Here is a 19,268-nt window from a genome sequence, read left to right on the forward strand (position 1 = left end):
GTGATTTGACGGAATGTTAGCTATGTAGTATTTGGAATCTTTATGACATTGTTACAAAGAAATATTTGATTTCACTTTTTTTGCTTTTGAGATATCTGATCAGTTGGCTTCATCTCTGTCCCTTTGAAGTGTAAACTCTGACAGAACACAATTAAGTTTGTGAGTCATATGAGATGAGACCTCAGAGAAAGATCTCCCTGCATGAAGCCTTTGATGAGCATCAAAGCACCTCAACAGGTGATCTGCTGTAGTCCATCTCACAGCTGCTCTGCATTTAGCATGGAGGGGTTTCGAATCTGAAATTGTGTATTTGTGAGTTGAATTAAATAAGAAAAATGTAGGAGAGACCGGAGCTAGTTGTCACGTAATATGTCAAAGCTCTCAAAGTTCCAATTACAAAAAATGCTTGTTCTCTCTAATGTTAGTTTCAAACACATACAGTAATTATTTTTTCACAATAAAATTTTACTGGGATAATTTTAACTATATATTGCAAGTAGAATTAAAAATAAAATATTTTCAAAAGGTAATTTTTTTTTTAACAATTTGGTGTATATATATATATATATATATATATATATATATATATATATATATATATATATATATATATATATATATATATATAAATTCTTTGTAATTCAAGTAAATTTATCTTGTGTTAAGAATGTTAGATTTAATAATTTAATAAATGTATTGAAACATACGTTTTACTTTGTGAACTGTTCATAGAAGTGGTGGGAGGTGTTAACCTGAAGGATGGGGGAGGGGGAACCAGAAGAAAATGTGCGTAGACTATATTAGAAAAAGGTGAGGACATACTGTCACACTTGTTGCAGAACAAGCCATGGGCCGGATCTCCCACTGATCTGCAGTTTCTTTGCTTTTAAAATGTTGAGTGAGAGAGACGAACACGATATGCATGCCAAGGAGCAGTTCATCATGTCTCATGCCGCGCTCTGCACCATACCGCTCGCGCTTACAGCGGGAGATGCTGCTGTCGCCTCAGCGGAGACCGAGCGCACGAGACGCACACCTGCGCGAGGTGTATCCGACACTCACGGAGAAGAGTTTACCTACAGCGATAGAGACACCTGCTGTCGCCCTCATGGACCTATGTTAAACAGGTGCATGACTCTTCCTGGTACTCTGATTGACAGTCGAGGAGAAAACGAATCCACCAAGACAGAGTTAACAGATCTTCATGAAGTTGAGGGATCCAAACACGAGTTTGGCCATCACGCGCACAGGTTATTCGACAGCGACGATGACCTGGACTATCATGCGCACCATCACTGGCATCCTCATGATAGCAACTCGCACTATTCGTAAGTATAAAACGTCACGTGATCAGTTGTCATCATGTGGAATATTGAAAATTTGGATTGGAGATGAGTAGGCTATGTTTAAATGATTGTCTGATCTCGAGTTTGGATTCATTTGGCATGTGCTTCGAGTAATAGGCCTATTGCAGTTAATTTATTATTTTCTTGTTTAAAGGCCTCTTTTTCTGTGTTTTATCGCAGCATAAAAACTCTAAATGAAGCTATGAATGAGTTTATGTTCGTTATTAATACTTATTTGTTTGACCTTTTTTGACCTTTTTTTAAACGTCATTATAATATGTCAAAATAGGCCTGTAGAATTGTAGATTCAGTTTTGTTTTTGACAAACAAAACAAAAAAAAAATCAAGTTATTTACTGTAACAAGTAATAAAAAACTTAATATTAAACAGAATAACAAAAATGTCACTGCAAGTGGCCTTAAGTGCATTTAAAGGGATACTCCAACTAAAAAATGCAAATTCTCTTATCACCCTCCTCCGTCCCAGCTGTGTATGACTTTCTTTCTTCAGATGAACACAAACATAGATTTTTAGAAAAATAATCCATCTCTTTGAGTCCATGTAATGTAAATGTATGGAACACCCGAAGTTGATGCTTCAAAAACCATGCAAAACAAACACAGCGAATATCCATACAACCCCAGTTAATGAATCAGTGTCTTCTGAAGCAAAATCATAGGTGTGTGTAAAAATGTTAATATTTAAATAATAATGAAAAAATAACTAAAAAACATCGCTTTCAGCTTATTGTAATGTGTGCATTCATAAGTTCACGCTTGGTGTAAATTTTCATTTTTGGGTGGAGTTTCCCTTTAATTCTCAACTCTTCAACATGATATTCTGATTTATCATTACCTTCCATCTTCACAGCAAACCTTTAACAACTATTGTTTATGTAGTTCTAGATATATATGTTATAGTGAGTAACGAGAGTAAACAGGGCAAATTCAGAGTTTTGAAGAAAAATCTTTTCCAGATTTTGCTCCTGAGGAAGAGATATCTTGTATGCATCTAGAGTTACAGAAGAGATATCAACAATGTCACAAGCTGTGCAGATTTGCCAAGACGGTCAGACATTAAAATATAAACCCAAATATATTTGAATGTACACTACCATTCAAAAGTTTGGAGTCAGATTTTGTCAGGGGGGTCAGAAAGCTCTTGGATTTCATCAAAAATATCTTAATTTTTGTTCCGAAGATGAAAAAAAAAAAGGTCTTACGGGTTTAGAACGACATGAGGATGAGTAATTAATGAGAGCATTAAAATTTTTGTATGAAATAACCCTTTAATTTTATATTTTCTTTATGTCAACAGTTGTCTCACTTGTTTCTATTTTTAGGAATTCATCTGAGACAAAGCTGATTCTTAAATGAAATTGAGTTGTGAAAGAGCAGTGAAATCTCCTTGGCCTTCTCATGAATGAACATTGCAGTTATTAGATTGGCACAGTTCACAACAGACCATATTGAAACGTAAATTATTTAGCCTGTTTATTTCAGTCTTGTTTAATTTCAGGGCTATTGACAGATACATTTGCAGGCTTACAATTCTTCGTCCCCTGTGCACTCCAAAAACTGATCAGTAAAGATTTAGAGATGGAACAAAATGCCATTTTGCACACTACAGAATCGTAATGTTTGATTTATCATGTTGCAAAGCAAGGACTGAATTTTATTCTAAGTGACACCCACAACTGTGATCTGTTACACAGTACAATTTGCACTGAAGCTCTTGCAAAATGCATTAAAATCAAATTTCACCCTTTGCTGTCTACCTGGCTTGTGTTTGAATATAATCTGCTTGCGATTTTTGTTCAGAGTCTTTGAAGCCTTTTTAAGTTCAAGGAAAATTGACACTACAAAGCAGTTCCAGTTAATTCAATAAAGTAAATGAATGAAGTCCTGAGGTGAAGAGCACAGTATAATAGGATGTTAAGAACATCTGTTCTTAGAAGGTGGTTCCTGTAATGAGATGAAGCTTTGGTAAAGGATGCATGTAATTAGAAGTCCATCTGCATTGATCTCATTGACCACCACTGTAATTGATGGCCCTGTACTGTACTGTAAAGCCATGCAGTGTGTGGGTGACCCAAAGAGATCTATAATAACTGGAGAAAGCTATCAAACGAGATTCAAATAAACAAACTGTTTAATTACAATAATGCTCAGAACACACAGGAGATCGCAGGGGTGACCAAAGAAGCAAAACAACTGTATGAATATAAATGACAGCACAATGAACAGAAGAAAAAAAAACTGAGGGTTTAAATAGTTAAATAATTAACAGAACAAGAAACAGGTGTGTAATTCAATCAGAAACAATGGAGACAAAGTAGTAACAAGAACTCAATGAAACACAATGAAAACTAAATAATCCTGACATTTTTGGAATTAATGATAAAATGATTTTATTGACATTTTTGAAGAATGTGTTTTAAACATTTTTTTTTTAAAGTTTCCATTTTCTTTATCATGAACATGGCAAGGATGTATTACATTGATAAATAAAAGACAGTAAAGACATTTGTTACAAAAGATTTCAAACAAATGCTGTTCTTCTGAACTTTCCATTCATGTATTTATCTTGGAAAAAAAAAGAATCACTATCTCTACAAAAACATTAAGCAGCACAATTAATAATGTAATAATAAGAAATGTTTCTTGAGCATTAAATCAGAACATTGGAATGATTTCTGAAGGATCATGTGACACTAAAGACTGGAGTAATGATGCTGAAAATTCAGCTTTGCCATCACAGGAACAAAAATATATAATTCAATTTCACAATATTATTATTTTTACTGTATTTTGATCAAATAAATGCAGTCTTGGTGAGCATAAGAGACTTTCAAAAGAATTAAAAATGTGGTTACACTTTATTTTGGTGGTCCACTTTACTATAAGTAACTTTGCAACTACCAGTATTAGGTGACTGTAGTAGACTGTTAGGTTAAGATTAGGTGTTACGGTTTAGGATAGTAGAATAAGTTGACATGTAGTTGCAAAGTTATAGTCAGAAGAATATCTGCTGAGAGACTATCAATATAAAGTGTTAGCAGATATTAAGCAGACAGTCTACTAATTTTCTAATTAGATTTAGTTGACATGTAGTTGCAAAGTTACTTATATAGTTCTGGCATGAAACTCTAGATGGCGCAGACTGATAGGTCTCTGATTGGTTGTTGTTGCATCAGTGGCCAATGAGCTGTGGCTCAACATTCAAACAAATACTGGTAGTGTTTGCTGTTAACAGTCTGCAGTGTGTTTTCAGAAACCCTCCACCTTCCCCAGCTCCACCTGTATAGATCTGCTATGTTGGTTAACCTGTTAGCATTCCACTGTACCGCTCGCGGTACACATACTTTTCAAAAGAGACCAAAACCATGCATATAATTCAAGAACAGCATGCAATTTACTTTGGGTATGCCTGTTTTAGGCAAATTTTACAGGAATGCTAAGGATTTAATTCATGTATGTTTCATGTGCAGCAGCAGCATGTCTTACATGCTCACAGCAATGTCTGTGAATGTATTAGCAGTAGAAAATCTCGATATTTGCTCTGCAGTAGCAGAAGCGTAGCAGATCTATTCCACCAAGAGCAAATACATTACCATTGCCATATCCATTACCATGCAATCTCTATTACCAATCTCCAGAGAGTTGTCATGACAGATTTATAGTTAGTAGAATGTCTAAAGTGGACCACTGAAATAACGTGTTATCAAATATTCTAGTACTTTTAAATGGTATTGTGTATTTTTTGCTTTAAAAATCAATTCTGTCAGAATACATGGCTAATTTTAAATGGCCAAAACCAATGCAGATGTTCTTGTAGATGAATTAGTGTCATGGACCAATTTTTTTCCAATTCAACCTCATTTTCTGGGTTCTGCAGGTTTGAGGCTATGCAGCGCAGACACACCACCCTGAGAGAGAAATGTCGCAGGCAGGCTGTCCGTGGCCCCGCGTACATGTTCAGCGAGAGAGGCACCAGTCTGACCGAAGAGGAGGAGCGTTTCCTTGATGCCGCAGAGTACGGAAACATCCCCGTGGTCCGTAAGATGCTTGAGGAGTCCAAGACTCTGAATGTAAACTGTGTGGACTACATGGGCCAGAATGCATTGCAGCTTGCTGTAGGAAACGAGCATCTGGAGGTCACAGAACTGTTGCTGAAGAAAGAGGGGCTGGCAAGAGTGGGCGATGCCTTGCTGTTAGCCATTAGCAAGGGCTACGTGCGGATAGTGGAGGCCATCCTGGCCCATCCGGCATTCGAAGGCGGTCTCCGTCTGACTCTGAGTCCTCTGGAGCAAGAGCTACGAGATGACGACTTCTACGCATACGATGAGGACGGGACTCGCTTCTCCCAAGACATCACACCTATGATCCTGGCGGCCCACTGCAAAGAGTACGAGATTGTACACATCTTGTTACTCAAGGGGGCTCGCATTGAAAAACCCCACGACTATTTCTGCAAGTGCGGCGAGTGTGCGGAAAAACAGAAGCAGGATTCTTTCAGCCATTCACGATTAAGGATGAACGCTTATAAAGGCCTCGCCAGCGCTGCTTATCTGTCACTGTCTAGTGAAGACCCTGTGCTCACAGCCCTGGAGCTCAGCAATGAGCTGGCACAACTCGCCAACATTGAGACTGAGTTTAAGGTGAGCAGGCACACATACACCATATCCAGGGGTCACTCAAATTCATGGGCCCAGGACAGAATTTTTAGATGTGAATGTGTAGGCAACATTAGGGGTTTGTGATGAAAATGCAGTATCTGAATATTTTCATATACAGACCCATTTGTACTGTTTGAGAAAAAATTAAAGGAATAGTTCACCCAGAAATCATCATTTACTCCACCTCATGTAATTCCAAACCTGTATGAGTTTCATTCTTCTGTGGAACATAAAAGAATATTTTTTTGTTTGTTTGTTTTTTCAAAATATCTTCTTTTGTGTTCCTCAGAAGAAAGAAAGTCATACAGGTTTGGAACAACATGAGGTGTATGGAAGACCATCTTCCTCACATATTAAAAAAAGTCATAATTATGAGATAAAAAGTCATAATTTTTACATAAATCAATTATGATATAATTATAATAATGTATTATAACAAAATATCATATATTTATCACATAATTTCAACTTTTTGTCATAATTTCAATGTTTTATGTTATATTCATGTCTTTTTATGTCATGATTATGACATTTTATCTTATAATGTTGACTTTTCTGTCATAATTATGACTTTTTATTTCCAAATTCAACTTTTTTGTCTTCTTTTATTTTATTTATTTATTTATTTGTTTATTTATTTTTTATTTCGAAGCTTTCACTATCCTGAAGCCATAACTAACTCAATTTTTACCTGGACCGTCTTTATAGTAATGTCAGATGTATAAAAGAATTTTGTTTATTTATTAAAAACTAGGGTTATTAATAGAATAAAATAATGATATATCTTGTGATCTCTAACTAGGATGAATATAAAAATATACATATATAAAATTTAGGGCTGTCAAACGATTAATCGCGATTAATCGCATACAAAATAAAAGTTTGAGTTTGCCTAATATATGTGGGTGTACTGTGTGTAATTATTATGTATATATAAATACACACAAATTAATGTATATATTTAAGAGAAATATGTTATTTATGTACAAAATATTTTTATGTATATATAATATAAATTCTATAAAAATATAAATAAATACATATAGTTGTAAATATTTCTCAAATATATACATGAATGTGTTTGTATTTATATATACATAATAATTACACACAGTACACCCACATATATTAGGCAAACTCAGACTTTTATTTTGTATGCGATTAATCGCGATTAATCGTTTGACAGCCTTAATAAAATTTGTTAAATGTTTTAAAAATTGTGAAATTATTAAAAATTATTTTAAAAATCTCCTAAAATGAAAATAGGGTAGCTGTATATTTTCACATATAGAGAGACCCATTTATACTGTATGAGAAAAATATTAAGCAAGATATTAATTCTAAAACTGATTGATTGATTGATTGATTGATTGATTGATTGATTGATTGATTGCTTGATTGATTGATCGATCCCTCTCATCACAGGACATGGGACAACATTCCCAGTTATCCCCCTCATGATGAGGGTACAATGAGCTAAATCATTGCTATGAATCATTATGAACTTTGTGGATAATATGAACTCCTTTAAGGCACTCATGATTATTTCAAACCACATTTTAAACAGCTTCTCAGTTAATCAAGAAAGTGTCCAATCGTGAAGAGTGTGCTCATGGCTCTGTAATGAGCTGCGTCTCTCTGAGAGAAACGTCTATACTCATTCCAGCTCTTAGACCAGCAGAATATTCCACACGAAAACCAATTTCCCACCCTTGAGATTATCCTCATTATAAATTAGAGGCTTTTCGATGACAGTTTCTGGTTCAGTAAAATCTCAGTACACAACATTTTTCCAAAAGAAAACGTCCCTCCAGAGAGCTTCATGCGCTTCGGCGATGTGTGTTGTTTTATATTTAAATATGTACGGGAGAAGTTCTTCACTGATAGTCACTCTGGGGAAATATCTAATCAGGAGTTCTCAAATCCAGACAGTTTTCCTCTTATTGTGGTTAGCGAGCTATTAATTGAAACTGCTCCATCGAGAGCTTCCAGTAATCACCCCGTTATTATTCTCTCATCACCGTTTTTCTCTACAGATGATCACTTTCGACAGTCGTAATGGCGTGTCAGTGATTCCGCTTTTGTAATTCCACATAAAATGTTTGTTCTCGTAAAACAATGCGATGCTATAATTAGGAGGATGGGCTTCTCTTGGGTGCCCTCCTGTAACGATCACCGTCTGTTCCTGTCACTCCCCGGACTACATCTCCCATCATCCTCTCTGCCACTCACCTGCACACACTTCACACTAATCACTTATCACCACACCCAGCTGCAGCTCATTATCAGGACTATATAAGACTCTCACACACACCACCCATTGGCGAAGTCTTGTTTCCTCAGTGTACAATTCCAAGCGTTATTTCCCTGTTTACCTGTTTGTTACTGTTCCTGCCTGATTCCTGTTTTATGACCCATTGCTGCCTGCCTCGATCCTTGCCTGTACCCTGACTACGACTCTGCCTGTTCCTTATTGCTCCTGTTTGTTCCTGTTTGACCCTGCCTGTACGACCACGCTCACTGTAAATAAAAGCTTGCATATGGATCCCTGCCTGAGTCTCCATTCGTTACACCTCCATTAGGTACATTTCTGTTTGAGAAGATCCGACGCAAACATCAATCAGACTTCCATTTAGAGGTGCGACATGGGACTTTCACGAGTGTTCAGGTGTTGCTCACATCCATGTCTTTCATAGCAGAGTGTTCACTGTTTGCTAGATGCCATTTGCATCCCAGTTGAAGTGAATTATTTTTTTGTGATTTTAGTATTAGTGATTAATAGCCCGCCTGAAGTCATAATACTGTGGCTCGGTTTTGTTTTAGAATGACTACAGGAAACTCTCCATGCAGTGTAAGGACTTTGTGGTTGGCGTTCTGGATCTCTGCAGAAACACGGAGGAAGTGGAGGCCATTCTGAATGGAGATGTAGACCAGAGCCCTCCGAGCGAACACCATCGGCCCTGCCTTAGCCGGGTTAAACTGGCCATTAAGTACGAAGTCAAAAAGGTACTGGGAAAAATGATTTATAGGTTAAAGTGGAATGGTTGCCCAAGTGATTGCTAATTCAATGATATTCCTACAGTTTGTGGCTCATCCTAACTGCCAGCAGCAGTTACTGACGCTGTGGTACGAGAATTTATCAGGCCTTAGGCAAACGTCAATTGGTGTGAAATGTTGGACAGTGCTGGGAGTGATGGTGGGCTTGCCATTTCTTGCCATTGCATATTGGATTATGCCCTGCAGCAAGGTACATCATCATCCCGCAGAATCAGTTCATCTAATAACATTGGGAAGGCTTCCCTTTTTTTCAGTTGTTACATATTCTACATTTGATCTTTTCTCCAGGTGGGCCAGGTTCTCCGCAGCCCCTTTATGAAATTTGTAGCTCACGCAGTCTCATTCACCCTCTTTCTCGGTCTTCTTGTTCTCAATGCCTCTGACCGCTTCGCAGGAGTCAAAAACCTTCCTAACGAAACCATCACTGATCATCCGCGGCAAATCTTTCGCATCAAAACCACTCAGTTCTCTTGGACAGAGATGTTGATAATGAAGTGGGTACTGGGTGAGTATCAGTCAAGCATGAGCTGCAGATCGTTGCTAGATCATAGATAATCATGGGTCTAAAAGAGTGTGAATAAAAGCAGTGATGTCTGGCTCTCATTGAAGTATATGCGCGAGACATCACTGCCGCTGTCAGAGCGCGATCAGACCTCACTAAGCGAATGCTGAACGCGGTTGGACATAGTGGTGTATTAGAGTTAAAAAATGATATAAATACTGTTCGGTTTATCGCACAAACCTATCGTTTCGTGTCTTAGGACATCAATGTGTCGTCACGATCCGCAGGGTTTAATTTGGATTTGTCTATGCAAGTTTTATTTACTCTTATAGTAGAAGTTCCCATCCACTAGCATTATTTGACTGACAGACGGCAACAGTTGGAGTTAAAAATCATCATTTGTGTTCTACTGAAGAAACAAAGTCACCTACATCTTGGATGCGCTGGGGGTAAGCAGATAAACATCAAATTTTCATTTTTGGGTGAACTATCCCTTTAAAAACAGTAATATTGTGAAATATTATTACAATTTAAAATAAGTTTTTTTTTTCTATTTTAATATATTTTAAAATGTCATTTATTCCTTTGATGCAAAGCTGAATTTTCAGCATCATTAAAGGGTTAGTTCATCCAAAAATGAAAATGAACCCATGATTTACTCACCCTCAAGTTGTCCGTATATGACTATCTTCTTTCAGACAAACACAATCCGAGATATATTTAAAAATATCCTGGCTCTACCAAGCTTTATAATGGTGGTACCCCCACAACCCCTGAAGAGATGTATGACACAGGATGTAGGAGTATCGTAAGCTTGGACGTCTCTCACGATTTAAACAAATAGGGCTGTGCCACAAACTCAAACTCCTCTTCTCTTATATAGAAATTCTCTGACATTTCTCTTTGAAATGTTTCATTTTAGACTTCTAATTTGTGACCGTTGTTTTGTTTTGCTCTCTCCTCTGCCTCTTCTGCATTCGTTATTGCGTCATGTGTGAGAGGTTACTCTTCCGCTGCAAATCGATGCATACGGCTGGAAGCTAGTTATTCTAGTTAGTAAAGTTTTAAATATGGATATATTTCTTATAAAAACCCATTGCTTCGCTTTAGAAAGCCTTTATTAACCCCCTGGAGCTGTATGGATTATATTTATGATGTATATATTTATTTTTTTTTGGCCTTCAAAACAGGCCTCCCGTTCACTCCCATTATAAAGCCTGGAAGGGCCAGAATGTTTTTAAATATATCTCTGATTGTAATCATCTGAAAAAAGATTTAATTTTCATTTTTAGGTGAACTATCCCTCTAAGGCCCGTTCACACTATTATGACAGTAACAATAAATATATAGTTCTAAAAACTGTTCTAAATATAAAAGAATAGCAGAGTCCACACCACAGCTATAACGATAAACAGTATCGTTGGAATCACTTTCAGAAAATTTTTTTTCCTGCTGATGTATGATAACACATTGACAGCCAATCAGAGTTCATCCTGCTTTAAAGAGCTTGTGCATTTAAAGTGGCAGACAACATAACTGCAACAGGCGCTTAAAATAAACAGAAGGATATCTTGCATTAGTGTGGACGCTAATATATTTATCATTATAGTTATCGTTCTTGGTGTGAATGAGCCTTTACTCCAGTCTTCAGTGTCACATGATCCTTAAAAAAACATTTTAAATATGCTGAATTTCTGCTCAAGAAACATTTCTTATTATTATCAATGTTGAAAACAGTTGTGCTGCTTAATATTTTTGTGGAAACAGTGATACATTTTTTTTTAGAATGCCTTGGTGAATTTTTAAATAGAAATCTTTTGTAATATTATGTCTTTATCTCTTTTGATCAGTTTAATGCGTCCTTCATGAATAAAAGTATTCATTTCTTTTTAAAAAATCTTACTGACCACAAACTTCTGAATGATAGTATATTTAAACATTTAAAACATTTTCTATGAATATCACAAATTATTAATTCTGATTTTTTTAAATAATTGAATAGATCTGGACAAAAATAGCTTGATGTCTTTGACCCAGTTGTCTGACATTATTTTGAATATATGTATTAGTTACGTGTTTGTATATATATATATATATATATATATATATATTTTTTTCTTTTTTCTTAAAAAGTGATATTTACAGTTTTTGCTAAGGTTCTCCTTACCACAAGTTTATGTCAGACCACCTCCAAAATGAAACCTGTTGGGCCTAATGTCTTTTCTTTGATTCCCCTGAACAGGAATGATTTGGACGGAGTGTAAGGAGGTTTGGGCTGATGGGCCGCGTGAATACATTATGCATTTGTGGAATGTGTTAGACTTTGGCATGCTGTCGGTCTTCGTGGCGTCATTCACTGCGCGGCTTATGGCTTTCCTGCGAGCCTCCCATGCACAGCTGTATGTGGATTTGCATGTGACCAATGCAGACTTGATCAACGCCTCATTACCAGCAGACGTGGCCTACTTCACTTATGGTATGTCACAAAAATAATGTATATTCATTCAATACATAAAAATCTAAAGAACTGTAACATATACCAGTATAAAATTCCAGAAGTCCTGTTTCTGTTCTCAATGAAATGCTAATAAAAGTTGCACAGACTTTCTTGCAGCTGTCTGAAATGAAACAAAATGCTGCCATCAAGTGGTGACACCAAAAATTGCTTCCTCTCTCTCAGCCAGGAACAGGTGGCTTCCCTCAGATCCTCAGCTCATCTCTGAGGGGTTATACTCCATCGCTGTGGTACTCAGTTTCTCTCGTATCGCCTACGTTCTGCCAGCCAACGAGAGTTTCGGACCCTTACAAATATCCCTTGGGCGCACTGTTAAGGATATTTTTAAATTCATGGTCATATTTATCATGGTCTTCCTTGCCTTCATGATCGGCATGTTTAATTTGTATTCCTACTACTTAGGAGCAAAATACAACCCTGCTTTTACCACGTAAGTCCACAAAAGGATAATAAAAATTATAACGAAAATTATTACATTTTAGATTAACTTATTAAAGGGATAGTTAACCAAAAATTTCTCCCGTGGAACACACAAGGAGATATTTTGCAGAATGTTCAGGCTGCTCTTTTGTGATCAGTGTCTGTCAAGCTAATAAATAAATTAATTAAACTATTCATAAAAGTATTTTAAAATTAGTCTATATGACTTATGCACTATGTTCCAATTCTTCTGAAGACATACACAACAGTTTAAAATTTTGAGGTCTGTATATATATATATATATATATATATATATATATATATATATTTTTTTTTTTTTTTTTTTTTTTTAATTAATACTTTTATATTTAGCAAGGGTGCAAAAATAACAAAAAGTAAACACATTTATAATGTTAAAAAAGTCCTATTTTAAATATTTTTAAATATATCTCTGATTGTATTCGTCTGAAAAAAGATTTAATTTTCATTTTTAGGTGAACTATCCCTCTAAGGCCCGTTCGCACCAATTATGACAGTAACAATAAATATATAGTTCTAAAAACTGTTCTAAATATAAAAGAATAGCAGAGTCCACACCACAGCTATAACGATAAACAATATTGTTGAAATCACTTTCAGAACAATTTTCTTTTTCCAGCTGATGTATGATAAAACATTGACAGCCAATCAGAGTTCATCCTGCTTTAAAGAGCTTGTGCATTTAAAGTGGCAGACAACATAACTGCAGCGGGCGCTTAGAATAAACAGAACGATATCTTATATATTATCTTATATATATCTTATATTATTATATATCTTATATATTATCTTATATATTAGTGTGGACGCTAATACAGTTATCATTATAGTTATCGTTCTTGGTGTGAATGAGCCTTTACTCCAGTCTTCAGTGTCACATGATCCTTAAAAAAAAAAACATTTTAAATACATTTTAAACATTTTAAATGAATGTTCAGGCTGCTCTTTTGTGATCATTGGCTGTCAAGCTAATAAATAAATTAATTAAACTATTCATAAAAGCACTTTAAAATTAGTCTATATGACTTATGCACTTGTTCCAAGTCTTCTGAAGACATACACAACAGTTTAAAATTTTGAGGTCTGTAAGATATATGATATATATATATATATATATATATATATATATATATTTTTTTTTTTTTTTTTATTAATACTTTTATATTTAGCAAGGGTGCAAAAATAACAAAAAGTAAACACATTTATAATGTTAAAAAAGTCCTATTTTAAATAAACCGTGTTCTTTTGAAATTTCTATTTATCAAAGAATCCTAAAACAAAAAGCAACACAGTTTCCATAAATATATTAAGCAGCACAACTGTTTTCAACGTTGATAATATGAAATGTTTATTGAGCAGCAAATCAGCATACTAGAATGATTTCTGAAGGATCATGTGACACTGAAGACTGGAGTGATGATTATGAGAATTCAGCTTTAACATCACAGGAATAAATGAAAATATATTAAACAGATAATAGAAAAAATAAATATATTAAAATAGAAAACTGAAAACTGTCATCTTAAATTGTAATAATATTTAACAATATTACTGTTTTACTGTATTTTCAATCAAATAAATACTTATTTCAAAAGCAGTAAAAAAAAAAAAAAAATCTTACAGACTCCAAACTTTTGGAATGGTTATTGTATAATAGCTTGTGTAAAAAAAAATAAAAAAAAAATAAGCTGAAAATCTTTCCCTCAACTCTCAAATTAATACAATTTTGGTGTTTGAAAAGAGCAGCTCAGACAATATCTCAAAAATACTGCTTTTTGTGTTCATCTAATGAAAGGTAGTCATACAGGTTTTGCATGTTAGTAAATTATGATGCAATTTAAGAAGTATTTGTGAATGTTTCCTTGTCATTTTGCATGCATGTTTCTTTTGCAGGGTAGAAGAAAGCTTTAAAACGCTGTTCTGGTCCATCTTTGGTTTATCTGAGGTGATCTCTGTGGTCTTGAAGTACGATCATAAGTTCATTGAGAACATTGGTTACGTGCTTTATGGGGTCTATAATGTCACAATGGTGGTGGTCCTGCTTAATATGCTCATAGCCATGATTAACCACTCATACCAGGAAATTGAGGTGAGACAAATGTATTTTGAAAACAAATAATAATACTTCAAATGATAATTTGTCATAATAGATATGGTTATTTTTGTGTGCGTGAGAACAGGAGGATTCTGATGTAGAATGGAAGTTTGCTCGTGCAAAGCTGTGGCTCTCCTATTTTGATGAAGGCAGCACTCTTCCACCCCCGTTTAATCTAATGCCCAGCCCCAAATCCTTCTATTACATGGCTCAGCGCACCAAAGCATGCCTAGTGAGTTTATGCAAGGCCAGGGTCCGTAGCAACAGCAGCCAGCAGGACGTGGGAATGGCCAATTCACGGTCTAAGGTCAGAGATCAGCAAGAGTTTTCAAATTGTTCAAATCAAGAAATGGCCATTCTTAATTTTTATATCTTTACAGCTTCATCGGTTTCGATCTTACCAAGCACAAGAGGGATTCACAGTTAGAAATCCCATCAAACACCCCACACGATATCAAGTACTAATAGATTTTTTTTTTTTATCCTAAAATGTTCCTGTACATGAATTGCCAGGCAAAACCTTATTCTAAACCTTCTCTCATAGAAACTCATGAAGCGTCTCATCAAGCGGTATGTCCTGAAAGCCCAAATTGACAGTGAAAGTGATGAGATCAATGAAGGTAAAATTTACCTGTTTTATTCTCTCAACAAATTTCTTCATCCGTTAGTGTCTCTTGCGTGATTTACATTTGCCCTAATAGATATTTCGGTAACTGATGTTTTACATGCCAGATCACATACATCTCAAGTGATAAACCCCTAAAGTATTAAAGTACATTTTGTTTTGGATGCCTCCTTACAATAGGTTTTCATGCATCCAAGGTCAAAAAACACTTTTATTTTCTCATAATATATCACCTTTTTTTCTCAGTGTCTGAAACTGTTTGTTCACCTAAAAATGAAGGGATAGTTCACCTAAAAATGAAAATTTGGTCATCATTAAACCTGTATGAGTTTTTTTTTCTTCTGTTGAACACAAAAGAAGATATTTAAAGATGCCCTAGAACCAGTTTTTACAAGATGTAATATAAGTCTAAGGTGTCCCCTGAATGTGTCTCTGAAGTTTCAGCTCAAAATACCCCACAGATTTTTTTTAATTCATTTTTTTGACTGCCTATTTTGAGGCATCATTAACTATGCACCGATTCAGGCTGCGGCCCCTTTAAATCACGTGCTCCCTGCCCCCCGAGCTCTCGACTATAAAACAGTGCATTTACAAAGTTCACACAGCTAATATAACCCTCAAATGGATCTTTACAAGATGTTCGTCATGCATACTGCATGCATGTGTCGGATCATGTGAGTATGGTATTTAATTGGATGTTTATTGAATGAGTTTGATGTTGCTCCGTGGCTAAAGCTAACATTACACACTGTTGGAGAGATTTATAAAGAATGAAGTTGTGTTTATGAATTATACAGACTGCAAGTGTTTAAAAATGAAAATAGCGACGGCTCTCTTGTCTCCGTGAATACAGTAAGAAACGATGGTAACTTTAACCACATTTAACAGTACATTAGCAACATGCTAACGAAACATTTCTAAAGACAATTAACAAATATCACTAAAAATATCATGTTATCATGGATCATGTCAGTTATTATCGCTCCATCTGCCATTTTTCGCTATTGTTCTTGCTTGCTTACCTAGTCTGATGATTCAGCTGTGCACAGATCCAGACGTTAATACTGCCGGCCCTTGTGTAATGCCATGAACATGGGCTGGCATATGCAAATATTGGGGGCGTACATATTAATGATCCCGACTGTTACGTAACAGTCGGTGTTATGTTGAGATTTGCCTGTTCTTTGGAGGTCTTTTAAACAAATGAGATTTACATAAGAAGGAGGAAACAATGGTGTTTGAGACTCTCTTTATGTCTTTTCCATGTACTGAACTCTTGTTATTCAACTATGCCAAGGTAAATTCAATTTTTGATTCTAGGGCACCTTTAAAGAATTTTGGTAATTAAACAGTTGATGGTAGCCATTGACTTAAATAGTAGGAAAAAAATACAATTGAAATCAATACCTGCTATCAACTGTTTAGTTACCAACATTCTTTAAAATATCTTCTTATAGAAAGATGAAACTCATACAGGTTTGGAACAACATGAGGGTGAGTAAATGATGACAGAATTTGTATTTTGGGTGAACTATCCCAGTCTCTCAACCCCGCCTTTCTGAGAGCCGACTCTGCTCTGATTGGTCAGATGGCCCAGTCTGTTGTGATTGGTCGACCATTTACAGTTTGTGTCAGAAACAAATCCCCATCCTTTGGAAGCGCATGCAAAGTGATTACTTTCTCAGGGCAGCGTCTTCTCAAACATGTTGACAACATGAACCAAACTCCTCTAGGCCTCAGCTACAACAGTGTTTGAGGGCAGGTCGACATTGTATGTGGGCAGCCAATGAAGACCATAGGCTGGCATTATGCAGATCTGTTACAAACCTATGTAGGTTCATGGTAGAAGTAAGACTTACTGACGACACATTTCAGGCAGTTCAGAAGCACTTCTTTCTTTTGGGAGACAGTAATTTATCATGCCATTATCATACCATTTATCGAGCACTTTGAACATTGAAACTTTGCAGAAACCTTTACATTTACAAACAGCTGTATAACACTTCATAAATGGTACACTCTAAAAAATGTTGGGTTGAAAATGGACATACCCAGCAGTTGGGTTAAAAGTTTGCCCAACGTGCTGGGCAGTTTTATTTAACCCAACTATTGTTTAAAAATGATATATGGCTGGCTTAAAATGAACCCAAAATAGGTTGGAAATTAAAAAGCAGACACATAATTACTAGAGGCAACAATAATAATCAAAACAACATGTGTTGGCTTGATTTTAAGCAAGCAATACAGCAGTCTTTAAACAGTGGTTGAGTTAAATAAAACTACCCAGGCGGTTGGGCAAACATTTAACCCAACTGATGGGTTTGTCCATTTTCAACCCAACTTGGGTTGTTTTTAAACCAGTGTTTTTTTAGAGTGTAATATCCAAAAAAGCATAATAGTGGAACTTTAAAAACATAACTGTGATATAGAAGCCAGATTTTTCTTGAAACTGGTCAAACCCTTGTTTTCACATTCCTGTTCTCCACAGGTGAGTTGAAGGAAATTAAGCAGGACATTTCCAGCCTCCGCTATGAGCTCCTGGAGGAAAAGTCACAGGCCACTGAAGAACTTGCTGAACTGATCCAGGAGCTTGGAGACAAACTCAGCAAAGGAACCAAGAGACCATGAAAAATGAACTCTTGTGAATGTAGCTGAAAGTGTCATAGGCCGAAACTCCAGCTCATTAAATACAGATTTGCTAAAATATTTAGTTTAGATACAAACTTTAAAGTCTCTTTATACTCTCAAGACTTTAGTTTGTGAAGTAGGTATGATTTGTGGTTGCCATTTGGGTGTAGGATGCAATTTAATAAAGTAATTCTAGTAACTCGGGAGAGATGCAATGCTATATGATAATACCAATAAATTCAGATGAATTTATGACCACAATACCTACTGTTAACACAAAATCAGTACAGCTAAATGTGTTGAACATTATGACATTAGTCCTGGTCCTGGAGTATCCCAGTGCTGCACATTATGGTCTTGGAGGCTTGACTTACGAGCTTATGATATAAATAAAAAGGTGTGTAATAATAACAAAGACATGTGCATGGGGAACTCCAGGACCTGGACAGAGACGCAGTAGCATTTTTGTTTATTTAAATAATATATGTATGATGAATACTGAATTGCAATGTACAAAATTAAAACCATGTACAAGGGTAAATCTCACAAAACCTGTCAAAAACATGTCCAAGTCATATTTCACCCTAAACTCATGAGAAAGAAATACATCATTATATTTTTGAATGAAGAAAAATTTTAAAGGACCGTTAAAGTTGGCATGAAACTGTTTTGATAGTCTTTTCTTCCTTATTGTTACGTATATCTGAGTGAAACATGAAAGGAAAAACGGGAAAATAGGGTGGGACTTGAGTTTGTCTATGGGGAATTGAGTGGAAGGTTATGGTTTGCTCATCCCCGGCGCCATGAGGGGGCAAAAGGGGGAACATACCCTAGCTCATCACCAAATCCCCCCAGCCCAGAACACAATGGCCCCCTCAAGAATTATTGTCGTATGTCCTGGATTTGCTATTGATGTGATGTGAGTGACAGGTTGTCCTGACCTTGTACCAGTAAACACGACAACAGAGAAGAGAAGAGATGTCACTGCAAGAAGGAGGAGAAGTTATTTTGATTACAGATTATGAAGGCACATGAATATTAACAATAATATTATTAATAATAATAAATAATGATGTGCATGGATAAATAATTTATAAAAGTACTGTAATCTTCCATAAGAATTTTCAATTTTGATTTCATGATGAGGTTTTAAAAAATCTAATTTCTCAGGAAAATAATGTCACAATGCAAAATTATCTTAATGGTAGGCTTGGTTTTTATGTAAGATGAAAACAACAGGGCTATGTGTGGTAGTACTGAACATTATTATAATGTATTTTCAATATAAAAATAAAATTATGTTGAAAGTTACTGGTTGTACTTAATTTTTTTATACAATAATTAATGAAAATCTATTTGTAA

The 19,268-nt window shown here is 35.6% G+C and overlaps 1 protein-coding gene across 1 annotated transcript; it reads left to right on the forward strand.

The window, feature by feature from the left end:
• Positions 1-745: 745 nt before the first annotated feature.
• trpc7a (transient receptor potential cation channel, subfamily C, member 7a) lies at positions 746-18,969 on the forward strand. Its single transcript, XM_048177055.1, has 12 exons — positions 746-1,328; positions 5,244-6,006; positions 8,848-9,030; positions 9,107-9,271; positions 9,370-9,586; positions 11,826-12,059; positions 12,264-12,528; positions 14,452-14,647; positions 14,739-14,960; positions 15,034-15,111; positions 15,198-15,273; positions 17,767-18,969. Exons 1-12 carry the CDS (start codon positions 892-894, stop codon positions 17,904-17,906), a joined length of 2,976 nt encoding a protein of 991 aa, XP_048033012.1. The 5' UTR covers positions 746-891; the 3' UTR covers positions 17,907-18,969.
• The last annotated feature ends 299 nt before the right edge of the window (positions 18,970-19,268 follow it).

Source organism: Megalobrama amblycephala, linkage group LG2, assembly GCF_018812025.1.
Source record: "Megalobrama amblycephala isolate DHTTF-2021 linkage group LG2, ASM1881202v1, whole genome shotgun sequence".
NCBI classification, from domain to species: Eukaryota; Metazoa; Chordata; class Actinopteri; order Cypriniformes; family Xenocyprididae; genus Megalobrama; species Megalobrama amblycephala.